Source organism: Pteropus medius, unplaced genomic scaffold, assembly GCF_902729225.1.
Source record: "Pteropus medius unplaced genomic scaffold, Ma_sr-lr_union100, whole genome shotgun sequence".
NCBI lineage: Eukaryota > Metazoa > Chordata > Mammalia > Chiroptera > Pteropodidae > Pteropus > Pteropus medius.
The window spans coordinates 4,001,119-4,013,787 of record NW_024342471.1 but is presented as its reverse complement, the minus strand read 5'-3'; the positions used below and the strand labels follow the sequence as shown (position 1 = coordinate 4,013,787).

The 12,669-nt window shown below is 53.4% G+C and overlaps 1 protein-coding gene across 1 annotated transcript in view; it reads left to right on the top strand.

Moving 5' to 3' along the window:
* The window catches only part of EBF4 (EBF family member 4), a 46,569-nt gene extending 39,020 nt beyond the window's left edge, over positions 1 to 7,549 (top strand). The window contains exons 11-17 of the mRNA XM_039863899.1: positions 1,210 to 1,298; positions 1,425 to 1,490; positions 1,592 to 1,769; positions 1,848 to 2,036; positions 5,055 to 5,252; positions 6,420 to 6,495; positions 6,722 to 7,549. Of these exons, the coding sequence (XP_039719833.1) occupies positions 1,210 to 1,298; positions 1,425 to 1,490; positions 1,592 to 1,769; positions 1,848 to 2,036; positions 5,055 to 5,252; positions 6,420 to 6,490 (791 nt within the window). The 3' untranslated portion in view covers positions 6,491 to 6,495; positions 6,722 to 7,549. The remainder of the gene's footprint in view (positions 1 to 1,209; positions 1,299 to 1,424; positions 1,491 to 1,591; positions 1,770 to 1,847; positions 2,037 to 5,054; positions 5,253 to 6,419; positions 6,496 to 6,721) is intronic.
* Positions 7,550 to 12,669: the final 5,120 nt, after the last annotated feature.

The following is a 12,669-nucleotide window of genomic DNA, read 5'->3' as shown; positions in this document are numbered from 1 at the left end:
CGGGCCTTCTCGCCAGGGTGTCTAGAACATCCCACTCCCCAGAGTGTAGAACATTTCCACTGAGATGTTTATTTCAAAGGTGCTCCCAAATAGGCTCACTGATCCCCTAAAACTCCCTGGGTCTCTTCGTTCCCCCAAGCCACCCCAGTTCTCACTCTGTATCCACAAGAACACACACACACCACCACCACCACCACCCGTCCACCCCCTGCAGAAGCCAGGGGGAGAAGTTAACAAGAGTGGAAAGAAAGCCACTCTCTGAAGATGCGACTTAGAATCCTCCATCTCAACTTTATTTGGTCACTTGACCAAGATCTTTTTCATCTCTACCTTCCTGTCCGCCCAAGCCCAAGCCCCCCGCTTCTCTGCATCTCCCCCACCCCACCCCACAGATATTCACCGAGCCCTTTGGGGATCTCTGTCCACTTGATAGTGACCCTACTTACTGTCAGGGACTTCCAGTCTAACTGGGGGCTGCTGAGCAGTAAACACTGCATGGGTGGAGATACATGGTGGAGGCATTGGGTGGAGGCGTTGGCTGCCAAGGACTACCTCCCGGAGAGAGTGTGGAGTAAACTTGGATGGGAGGGGGAATTAGGGAGATAGAGATGGTGAATGAAAGGGTCGGAGAGAAAGAATGCAGATGCAAAGACCCAGGGATGAGGGTTTTACAGCTTTGGGGTGAACTAAAGGAAATTCTCTAAATCTGGAGTTGGAGGTGAAAGTAGGTAAGGCTGTGACACGGGTGAGTTGCAAGTAAGGTTGGGATTAGGAGGAAGATAAGAGGGCACCAGAAGCCTGGTCAGGAGGCTCTCCTCCTGAGAGTTTTGAGAGTGGCCCGTCCCCTGGGGCGCGTGCAGACCTCAAACGTTGGTGCTGCTCAGAGTCCACCTGAGCTGTGATAAATGAAGATTGTTGGGGGCGGGGGGTTCTTTTTTATACCAATTAATTTACTCCTGATAAGACCAAATGCAGACAGAAGACTCATCCACCAGTCCTGCCCCAGGAATATGGAAGGTAATATGTATATACAGTAAAGAACTGAGGAAACTTCGAACCTCGCTGACCCGTGTGCCCGGAGTTTTCCGAGAGGTTTGGGCTGGGCTTGGTGGAGGGGTCTGCAGCGAGGTTCCAAGACTGGTTGCTGGCAGGCTTGGCCCTGCGCACGCGCTGGGAAAGGGCGTCCTCCAACGCGGCCCCTCTCCCCAGCCCTGAATGAGCCCACCATTGACTACGGATTCCAGAGGCTACAGAAAGTCATTCCCAGACACCCCGGAGATCCGGAGAGGCTGCCTAAGGTACTCAGAGGGGTGCGACGGGGATCAGGGTGTCCTGTGGCCGAGGCGGGAGAAGTGGGCTCCTCGCCCCTCTGTCGCCCCCCAGGGGCTGCCCCTTGGCCCCGCTCTCTCCTCCCCTGCCCCTAGGAAGTGCTGTTGAAGCGGGCGGCCGACTTGGCGGAGGCCCTGTACGGAGTGCCCAGCAGTAACCAGGTATGGTGCCCCCAGTCCCCTCCTAGCGCAGCCAGGCCCAGGGCTGTCCCCACCTTGGCGCCTGCGGCTTCCGCGGCCATGCCCTGCTCTTGTCTTCGCAGGAGCTCCTCTTGAAGCGCGCGGCGGACGTGGCCGAGGCTCTGTACAGCGCCCCCCGCGCGCCCGCGCCGCTCGGACCCCTTGCTCCCAGCCACCCGCACCCCGCGGTCGTGGGCATCAATGCCTTCAGCAGCCCACTAGCCATCGCCGTCGGGGATGCCACGCCGGGCCCGGAGCCAGGTGCGTCCTGCAGCCCCGGCGCTGAGATCACTGCCCCTTCCCTGCGGCACTCCGTTCCTGACCGCCACTCTCTCGCAGGCTACGCGCGCAGCTGCAGCAGCGCGTCTCCTCGCGGGTTCGCGCCCAGCCCCGGCTCACAGCAGAGCAGCTACGGCAGCGGCCTCGGAGCTGGCCTCGGCGGCTACGGGGCACCGGGCGTGGCCGGCCTCGGCGTGCCCGGGTCTCCTAGCTTCCTCAATGGCTCCACAGCCACCTCACCCTTCGCCAGTGAGTGTTCCCTGCCCGCAGAGGGTGGGACCGGGGCCCTGAGGAGCAAAAATGGGGCACCGCCAGCCCCCTTCCAGTCCTTGGTGGGAAAGGAACTTCCGGTACCTGTTGCATGAGGATCAACCCTGGCCTTGCCTTTGGAAGCTAGGCCAGCCCTGTTCGTGAGACCTCTCCCTGGTTGGGCACCGGGCCCTCGACCCCACACCTTGGTTTCTCATCCTAGGCCCTGAGGCCGGGGCAATTCTTGCACTTTTAGCTCTCTTTGCTGATTCCAGTGGTACACATTGCTTCTAGCCCTTCCCTCCTCCTTAAACGGGTTTTAACTAGGGAGCGTCTCCCTGAAACCCGGCAGACCGCCACTTCTGTCTTATGCCGGGACTTCGGGAAGAGGCTGGCGCCCCCTGCCGGAAGCCTGAGGGAACTCCGGGCTCAAGAAAAGCGGGCTTCCACCTGGCTCCATACTCCCCTGGAGCCTTGGTCTGAGGGGCAGGGGTCCAGGCAGGGGTCCAAGCAGGGAAGACGTGGCTCCCTGTGATAGCGTTGGGCAGAGTGAGAGAATTCTTTGTGGTCAGACAGCTGGATTCAGAGTTTGAGTGTCCAAATCCTCTGTCCGACATTCAGCAAGTTACTTCTTTGAATGTCAGTTTCCTCACTGTAAAATGGGATCTTTATCGCCCCCTGCCTAGGGTTGTTCTCAGATCTGGCTGTGCCACTGGGCACGTTGTCTGGCTTCTTGGGGTCCGGCGGCTCGAAGCTGTGTGAACAGGCAACAGGGCATTTATGCTTTTACTATTTTGCACTGCCCTCAAGTTCCTCTTTCCAACACCAAGTTCCGGAGCAGCCTGTTTTCAGCTCCTTATAGCTTAGCTATTTAGCAGACATTTATAAAGCATCTATTGTGGGCAAGGCACCTCCCTATCAATTATGAAAAAGATTGTACTTCAAGTCCTGGGAGACACTGCTAAGCCAGAGGAGTGGGGAAGGCTGCTCAAGGAGGAGTTGGTTGTGGCTTTTTCTGGGTTTCCCTCACCTGTCTCCTGTCTTATGTTTGCTGTTGCTGAGGACCGAAATATCTGGCCACCTGCCTAGCCTTCCTTGCCAGTAGCCTACATCCTGGGTACTGCTCTTTCTGGCTGTGGGTTTGAGTCTGGCTCTTTCCTCCCTGCCCAAGCTTAACTCCTGGGACCCGAAACCCCATGTGCCAGCATCCACAGGCCATGACCCTCTGGTGTCCCTCCCAAGGCTTCTATCTCTCCTGGCCATTTGCTCAGGCCAGGCACCACTGCTCCCACCTCTGTTCACTTCTAGGACAGTACTCTTACAACCTCTCTCTGGGTGGCCCTTAGATTTGAAGCTAATGGAATCTGAACTATCGACCCCCTTCCTCACTACACACATGATGCCATCAGCAGTGGAGGAACATACTGCCCCAGTGGGCAGAAGCCATGCCACCTGGAGTCTACCCATTCAGCCAGAGGATGGAGAGGACTAGAGCTGCTTATGCCCCTCTTCTACCATCTGCCGGGGACACCCTGGCGTTGCCTGAGGGCCAGTCCCATCTTTTAATAGTGTCTTGACCAGTGCTTACCCAGGACCCCATCCACTCGTATGTGCAGAGTACTTTATAGTACAGCTTCAGACACTGTCATTTTCATTAAGTGTGCCAGGACGTGCCTGGAATGACATCCGGAACTGTCCTAGCCAGAGGGTCTGGGACCATTTGGATCTCTTCTTGGTCTTATACTTCGGCCACTAGCAGCCCTGTAGTGACCCACAACTCCCAGTCGTACCCAAGCTACAAAATGTGGTTGTGAGCCCCTGGCCTTGAGAAAGAGCACATTTGTCTCAAGCCCTCCATGGAGCTCATGGCCTCCTCAGCTAGCAGTGAGCATTGTCTTAAAGGAGATGGCCATCCATGGGGCTGAGGATACTCGGCACAGGGGCAGCATTGTATCAATGTGTGTGTGGTGGGGAGGGAGTCTTTGATGCCAAAGGCAGTCTTCTCAGGCTATTAGTTTCTTCCAGGAAGCCCCTACCCTCACCCATAGCCAGCTGTTTGGACAACACCGAAATCACAGCCTGATTGTTCTTTAGGAGAAACAGGGAATTGGACTCATGAGGACATATGGTGAAGGAGGGATCCAGAGATACCCTGGGCAGGAGCCCCCAGGAGAGAAGGCTGCAGGAAGGAGAGGCAAGCAAAGCCTCTGTGTAGGAGAGCAAGCCACAGTCCTGGGTAGCCAGGGGGTTGGAGAACAGGAAGATTTGAGGATGTGAGTCCCTACATCTTTCTTTAAAATTGACCAGCTAGAAGAGGATGATACAGGACCTGGGCTGGAGATGACAAGGACCTGTATTAAGCTGGGAGAGAACAGATTCCCCAGGGGTTAGGGGTATTTGGTAAGGGAAGCGTATTTGTGGAGGAAGTTAAAGTGCTTGTCGTGTGAGCTGTGATCCTGGACAGACAGGCCTTATAACAGGAGCCTACATACACCCGCAAACTTCATCTCTGACTTCTTCCCCAGCTCTACTATGAACCCCATTCTTTGACACTGACCTCGGTACCCCAGGGCCTGTAAACATTTCTTGGCATCTCAGACTCCCAGTGGTTTTCAGCAAGAATCCTGATCTGTTCCATCTCTCGCTCATCCCTCATCTGTGGGATCAGTCCCCAGTATTTGATTTTGTTGGATGTTCTGGTTTTGCTTTTGTTTTTACCTGGTCTGACTCTGTCACCTCCAGTCCTGAGAAAGGGTCTCCAGAACCTCCCAAAAGGCGAGTGTTGGCCCAGGACCCCAGAGGCTCCTAGCCTGCTTCCGGACCCTGCCCTGTACTGGTCTTCCCAGGACCCTCACAGCCCCCAGTGAGGTCTGAGTCTGGTGCCTGAGTCAGCAGCCTGCACAGGGCCCACTGCCCGTGCCAGAGCCCTAACTGAGCTGCTCACTCTGGTGCTGTCTCCCTGTTGTGTCTCCCATTGCCTTCCCTGCTGCGCCTACCCCTCCCTGCCCCGCCCCGGAGTCATGCCCTCTAGCCCCCCGTTGGCTGCTGCCTCCTCCATGTCCCTCCCGGCTGCTGCCCCCACCACCAGCGTCTTCTCCTTCTCGCCTGTCAACATGATCTCCGCTGTCAAACAGAGGAGCGCCTTCGCCCCCGTGCTGCGCCCACCCAGCTCCCCACCCCAGGCCTGCCCCAGAGCCCACGGAGAGGGGCTTCCAGGTGAGTGGTCCATGCTGCCCTGCTGTGGCCTGGTAGAGCAGCTGTTTGAAGGAGCCGCTCCATCCTCATCTCACCAGAGCCTCATGCCAGTGGACCAGTTCTCCTAGGAAAGTTCAAAGCAGGGAGCTCTGCAGGGGTCCAAATAGGTCCAGTTGGAGAAGATCAAAAACCACCCCTAAGCCCCACCTCCAGCCAGTTGAGCCCAGAACAGAGACCCAGTACTCAGAGCCAGAGGAACCCCACATGGAGTGCATGCTTTTGACCTGTGTGTCCACTGGAGGGTAGCACACATCACTGTGAGGGACTGAGTCACTTGCTGGATGGAAAGGGACTGGCCTTGGACAAGGGTTTAGCCCAACTTCCTCTCCCCCATTTTACAGTTAGAGAATTGAGACCATGTCACCCATCTGCATCCCTACCCTTGTGAAATGGTTGTCATTTGCCATTTATCAATCTCCAAGTCAACATCTAACTTAACAAAGCCTAGCCCCTAACCAATAGTGTATAGCAAGTTAAAAAAAAGTCATATCCCCTAGAGGAACATGACTCTTATTTAGGATGGGTTCGTTAGATGATTGAAAGGGCACACAGTCATTTTTTGCCTTGTTTTTCTTAATCTGTGTGTGTCTAGACCTTAAAATGTGAGGGGTGGGGAGGACGGAGGATCACCTACCTCTCCTCCCAACAAAGAGAACCAAGGGAGAGGGCTAGGCAGGGGCGAGGGGTGATGGAAGTAATTAATTACATGGAGATATGGGAAGAAGACATGCCGCTGCTGCCGCATTGGGTATCAATGCTTCTAGAGGCTGGCCTTTTTCCTTTCTGTCCTGGTACTTGGCCTTCTGCTTCCTCACTTTGAGACTGGCCCTCTGAAGGAGGCAAGGCTGGGAAGAGGAGCACAGAGACAGCTCTCTTGATCGAGGAAACTAGGGTAGCAAAGGCTTGTGACACCAACCTCTTCAGAGGCCTGAGGGACACGCCTCACCTCTCTGCAGTGCTGGTTCCAGGCCAGGGCTAAGTGTGGCCCACTACCTTCAAGGCTCTTGATAAGTAATTCTGCATTTAGAAAGTGTTACATGCCCTGCATACTGGACCAGCCCAAAGAGGACAGGCAGATAAGGTCCCCAGGCTACATGTGGCTTAAGTCTCCTCCCTTGGTTACCGCAGACCAGCCTTTTGAAGATTCTGAGAAGTTCCACTCTCCAGCCCGGGGGCTTCAGGGCCTGGCGTACTCCTAATTACGGTAGGTCTCTGGTTGGTCTTGCCTCCCCCCTTGGTTCTGGATAGGCTCTCTCTTCGAAAGACATTAACAGGGGTGGAGATCTGGGATCCCTCTTCGGGGCCCATCTAGACAGCTATCAAGCTCAATAGCCCATGCAGTGACCCAAACTGAGCAAGTGTAGAGAAGTGGCTTTCTGTCCCCTTGCAGCCAGCCTTCCTCCAGGACCTTCTCTCCATCTCCCTCCCAGGTCTACACATCTGGCCCCCACTGAGCCTGGACTAGAGATCCCTCCAGGATTCACACCCACATCCTGGATTGCAGCACAGACAGATGCAGGGCCAGGGCTGCAGGCAGACCTCAACCTATGGGCCTGAATGGGGAGAGAACTTACTCTCATACTGGAGGCACCCCCCAGCCCTTTAGGCTTCTCTCACCTCCCTTTCTTGGGGCTGGTCGGAAGCCCCAGCACTGTGCTGATGCTCTGGGCAAGAGAGCATTCTGGGGAGGTGCTGGGATGCCGGACCTCACCTGCTGGGTTGGTTCTTCTAGAAGAGATGGACTTTGTGCAGACCAGGGGCATCAGGTGACAGGCACATGGGAAGAGGACTGTGGGATAGAGGACAGCTCAGGGAGAAGTGGCCTGGGAAGGTCCTGTTTGCGTCTGACCCATCTCACCGGCTCAGCATCCCAACTTCTCTCCAGGGCAAGGGGAGTGCCCAGCAGCCTCAGGAGGCCTTCCCAGGCTCCCATGGAGCTTCTGACAGCCACGTGACCCCATGGCTGCCCACTCCCATTATGGACTGCACACTCATGCTTGCCACATCATGAATCCCAGTGGGGGCTTTGGGCATGGTGAGTGCAGAAGAGGGGGTGCCAGGCCCCGTGAATTACGGGTCTTCCCCCCAATGGATGTCTCATGGATTCTGACCCCCACATGCATAACTGGCTGGTCCCATAAAACCATGGAATGGGCTCAGCTGCCCCTGGCCTCGCACTCTACTCTGCTGAGGTTGGAGAAAACAATAATAAACACAGATGCAGGTGGCCACCCAGGCTCCCTTGCCTGCTTCCCTGGCGTGGGTCTGCTTTTCTCAGCTGTTCTGCAGCTCTCCCGGGGCCCCTCCAAACCACGTCCCAGGCAGCCTTCTTGCTCCTTGGGCTTTTTCAACAGCCCCAGAGTTCAACTGAGCAAGTATTCCCTGCCCAGGTCTTCTTTCTGGTACTGTTGGGGAAATGGGGAGCAGGCTAGCAGGCCCGAGGACCCTGGACACGGGCTCAGCCCCAAGGGCTCTGGCTGGGAGCACAGTCTGGCCACTGAGGACTCCATCCCCCAGCTATCTATCCAGGACCAAGGTAGGGATTTTCTCTCCCCAAGGTGGGGGTTGCTGGGAACCAGAATAGAACAAACTAAATACTACCCAAATGTACACAGGCTCAGAAGTAAGATCCTTCCTGACCAGAGGCTGCAGGGCCTCACCTGAGCTAGGCAGGGTAGCTTTTGGCTCCCAAGGTTGCTATCTGGGCAAGGCCCAACCCCTCACCTTCCTCTCCAGGTCTAGGTACCTTCCGGCTCTCTGGTCTCAGAGTTTGGGAGGAGGGGGTGGTAAAGATACAAGATTCCTGGGCTCATTTACTCCCCTCCTTGGATGAATCCCTGTCATCCTAAGACATGTCCCCTAGACTGAAAGGTCTAGTTGGCTGACCCTGGAAGCCGGCTGACACTGGAAGCCCAGTGTCCGGCCCCAGGCCTCAGGCGTTCTTCTTTCCTGGCAATACTTTTTAGCTCTGGCCTCTGGAAACCCCATCCTTCCCCAACTCATGTGACCGTGCCCTCTGGACATGCAGGCCTCTGGACAAATACACTTGCCAAGGCAGAATGGCTGGTGCCACCATTTCCTTCTATTGTGTTCTTGGCAAATACCTGGGACACATGACAGGGGTAGCCTTTTGGTCATTCTGGCTGATTCTCAGTGCTTAGCTGAACTTCAACTCGGTTCCCACTTCTAGCCTATGTTGCCTGCCCGCCCACGCCCTGCTCTGTTTAAGCTCTGAGCAGTTCCCACTGCCCAGGGCCTTCCCAGGCCGAGCACCTATAGAACTCTATACTGGATGCAGGAGGTAACTGGACAGTAGTTACATTCTGGTTCATGAGATGGGTCAGGTGCCATGACTGATATGAACGAGATGTGCTATCTGTCCTCAGAGATCTCTCAGCTGTGCTCAAGCCATCATTTGAGTCAACACTGCCCACTCCCTGGTCCACAGCAGGCCAAGCTAATCAATTATGATGTTTGCTATGGACTGAATTGTGTTTTCTCAAAATTCATATGGTAAAGCCCAAACCCTTCCTCCCATGTAACTGTATTTGGAGATAGGACCTTTAAGGAGGTGATTGAGGTCGCAAGAGTGGGGCCCTAATCTGATAAAACTTGTGTCCTTGTAAGAAGAGATTCCAGAGCTCTCAAGTTTTCTCCACCATGTGAGGACACAGTGAGAAGGTGGCTTTCTACAAGCCAGGAAGAGAGTCCTCACCGGGAACCAAACCAGTTGGCACCTTGATCTGGTATTTCTAGCTTCCAGAACAATGGGAAAATAAATTTCTGTTGTTTCAGCCACCCAGCCTATTGTGTTTTGTTATGGCGGCCCAGGCTAATACAGTGTTCTTTCCCACATCTCAGTCTGGGTTCCCCTAAAACCAGATCTGAAACAAGTTTCCTGCTGGAGAACTCAGGGAGATGGTATAGAACATACGTCAGAGCTTTTTCACCTGGGGGGGGGAGGGTGCTGGAGTATTTATACACCGCCTTCCATCAGTGAGTGGTTAATGGCTTCTGGATGGAGTGGGAGAGAAGCACTATCTTCCTGGCACTTACAGTCAACCCATGGGTGGTGAAATAGGTCCCAGGAGCTAGAGAAAATTCTCAGACAAAGAAATGCAGGTACTGGCAGATGGAGTCAAGTATACACTGAAGAGATAAAGATGAGATATGAGTGAGGCACAACCTTGGAGGTGGTCTCTGGCAATCAGCCTGTTTTGGAAAAAAAGTTGATTTTTTGTACTTGAAGTAAGTTTAGAGTGGGCGTGAACTTTCCTTTATCTGCACCTCTCCTGAGACCAGCTGACAGAAACTCTGCCTAGGCTTTTTCTAGTTGAGGTATCAAGATGCCAAGCGACAAAGGGGCCCTTCACAGCATCAACCAATCCCTGGGTCTTTTTTCCACAGGGCCAGTGGGGGCGGCAATAGGCTGGGGGTCAGACACTTGGCCGCTTGTCCTTCAGAGACAGAACACATCCTGGAAATCTGCTTTCTTCCACATATTTCCCAACAGAAACAAGCTACTGTGTTCTGCATTCGCTCAAGTAGACTCTGAAGCTGTATTTGACGAGACCTACTGTAGAATGGCCTCAATGATTCAAGGGAAGCCAGGCAGTGGCTTAGACCAGCCCTACTGCTAACAATTCTACAAAACATCCTTCCTACCCCTGCCCAAATTGGTGGAGCCCTTAGCTTCTTAAAAAATAAAAAAAGTAAAAAAATAAAAAAAACCTCCCAGAAAAAATAGAAACTGCCATGCAGTGGGGAAAGGACAATCTTTTCAATAAATGGCATCGGGTCATATGAAAAAGTTAAACTTGACCTCTACTTCACATCATGCACAAAGTGGATCGTGGATCTAAATGTGAAGGCTCAAATAATAAAACTTCATGCCCTTGAAGACAGACTAAAAACCTTTTACCAGAGTAACCTCCAAGGTCAATTTCCCCACCACTTAGTCAATTTTAGAATGAGGCAATCATGGAACATGCTTGAGGTGCTTCAAATGGACCCCCAAATCTCTTTTCTCTTCCCTAGAATAACTTCTCCAAAGAGTAAAAAGTTCACAGATCACAGTATCTTTCTCCCCTAGAAGAAACAGGCTCTTCATAGGTAGTGATTCTCTAAAGCTCCTAGCTCCTGAGCTTAGAGTGGCCCCCATCCCCCTCCCCACCCACACCTTTGCATTTATACCCTGGAGCTTCCCTCTGCTACCACCTCAGTAGCAATAACAGCATCCCATGGATAACAGAAGGGAATGAGCCTGCCACCTTGAAGCCACCAGCTTGAATTCTGTTGACAGGAAGCCCCTCCAACATGAGAGTCCTCATGGGTGTGAGACACTGACCACTCCTACCCCTTTTTCACACTCCCCTTCTCTTCACTCTCATTATGGGATTTTGATGACTAAAACGTCTTCATTGAACATAGTCTAAGTTATCAATCTTTTCTTTATGGTTAGTGCTCTGTTTATCCTTTTAAGAAATCTTTGCCTATACCAAAATCAAGAAGATATTTTGATTTTTGTGTATATTATAAACTAGGGATCAATATAAAATTTGTGTGTGTGTGGATAGCCATTTGGTTCAGCACCATTTATTGAAATGACCATCTTTTCCTCACTGCCCTGCAGTAGCACCTTTATCATAAATCAAGGGTCCATATCTGTATGGGTCTCTTCTGGATACCACCTCAGTACTTTACCCTGCTGTGCCACCTTCTACTACCTTCTTGGAGTGGGGGAGAGTAACGCACAACAAGAACACAAGTTAATCTCTAAGTCATTCTACCTCAATTCACCTGTCTCTCCTCAGCTGGACTCATAGCTCTGGGTCCCCCTAGTGGAGTTCCAGAAGAGCACTCATGGGCCGTCTGGCCACCCTGCTTCCACTCACTTGCCAAAGGGGGAAGTATACAAACTTCCCTGCCTTGCCTTAGCTTTGGTAGGGAGCACAGAGTGGCGGCCCCCAAGAAGATGGCAGCTTCTGGGTTTAGAGCTGCAGAGACTGCCGAGGAGAACGGGTAGGAGAGTTCTGAGTATACAGACTCCCCACTGGAGACAGAATGGAAGAGACTTCATGGCTCTAAAGATGTAGAAGAGGCTTTCCAGCAGGGCAGTAACAGAAACAAGACCATTTTTTGCACATTTCCTTTTGGCCATTTTATTCCTTGAGAGAGAAAGAGCCAAGTGTTTTAAAGGGGAAAGAAAAACACCATCAAGTAGCAGGTCTGCTGCTCCTTAGGGCCCAGCGTCCTGGCATTTTGGTTCTCCAAAGCCTTTTCTTCCCTATCGCCTGCCAGCCTGAGATCAAAGCTACCTCTGATGCAACCTTGGCTGTGCAGTGGGCCCCTGAGTATGCTGCCAGGGTTCCCAGGCTGAGCTGGGAGAAGCTGCTGAGCTGCTAGGAGAGGGCAAGTGGGGATGCCTCCCATGGCAGGGTTGTAAAGAGATGTCTCTCTGGCACTGTGGCTAAGGGCCACTCCAAAGCCAGGCAGCCATCCCATGAGTTCAGTTCCTGATGGCCTGCCTCAGGGTGGAGTGCCAGCAGGAGAAGCCCTCCAGCATGAGTCCCTGCCCCTGTTGCCTCTCTTGGAGTTCCATCCACCTAGGAGTCTGGCTCCCTTCCACATAGTCTCCCGCTCACCCAGAGCCTGAGTCAACTTTCAGTTGGGTAGGGAAGGGTCCGACCACTTTCAGGCTGGCACCAAGTCAAGCCCAACAAGCTTTGGCTTCTGTGGTGAAAGCTGGTTTGTCTGGGCTGCTGCTCAGGCCCTTCTTGGAGCTGGGCCCAGAGGGCGGCCTTGCCAAGACAAATTGTGGCAGCAGGGTGGAATGTGGTGGAGCAGCTGCTGAGCAGACCCAAACCTGACAGGCCTGTCAATGATGACCCTGCTGCAGGTTCCAGAGCATGGGGCTTTCTGGGGATCGGCCCAGGCCAAGGGCAGGTACCAAGGAACCACCGGGCATCTCTCTGCTTTTAATTGCATGAGGTGGAGACATTTCTTCTTTTGGCCTCACCTGAAAACCAAAAGCCTATAATCAAACTCAAAATTGACAGAATTCCTCCAAACCCACTTCCTCTGGGGAGTGGCTCAGGGGTAGGAGGTTGGGGAGAGGGGTTACAGGGAGGCATGTGTTCCTGCGTGTGTGCACATGTGGAGCAGGGTCTGCCAGAGCAGGAGGAAGAGAGCCCCAGCAAGGCCTCTTCCTGCCTCGAAGGCCCAGTGTGAGGGGGCTCCATTGCCATTAAATCACCCATCTATTCAGCACTTGCCATAAGTCATTCTCTTAAGTGAGATTCCCTAGAAGCGGTCCTGAGTGGGGATTTGATTGCACATTAAAGTGCTCTCTGGTGAAAAAATTAAAAAGGGTGAGACA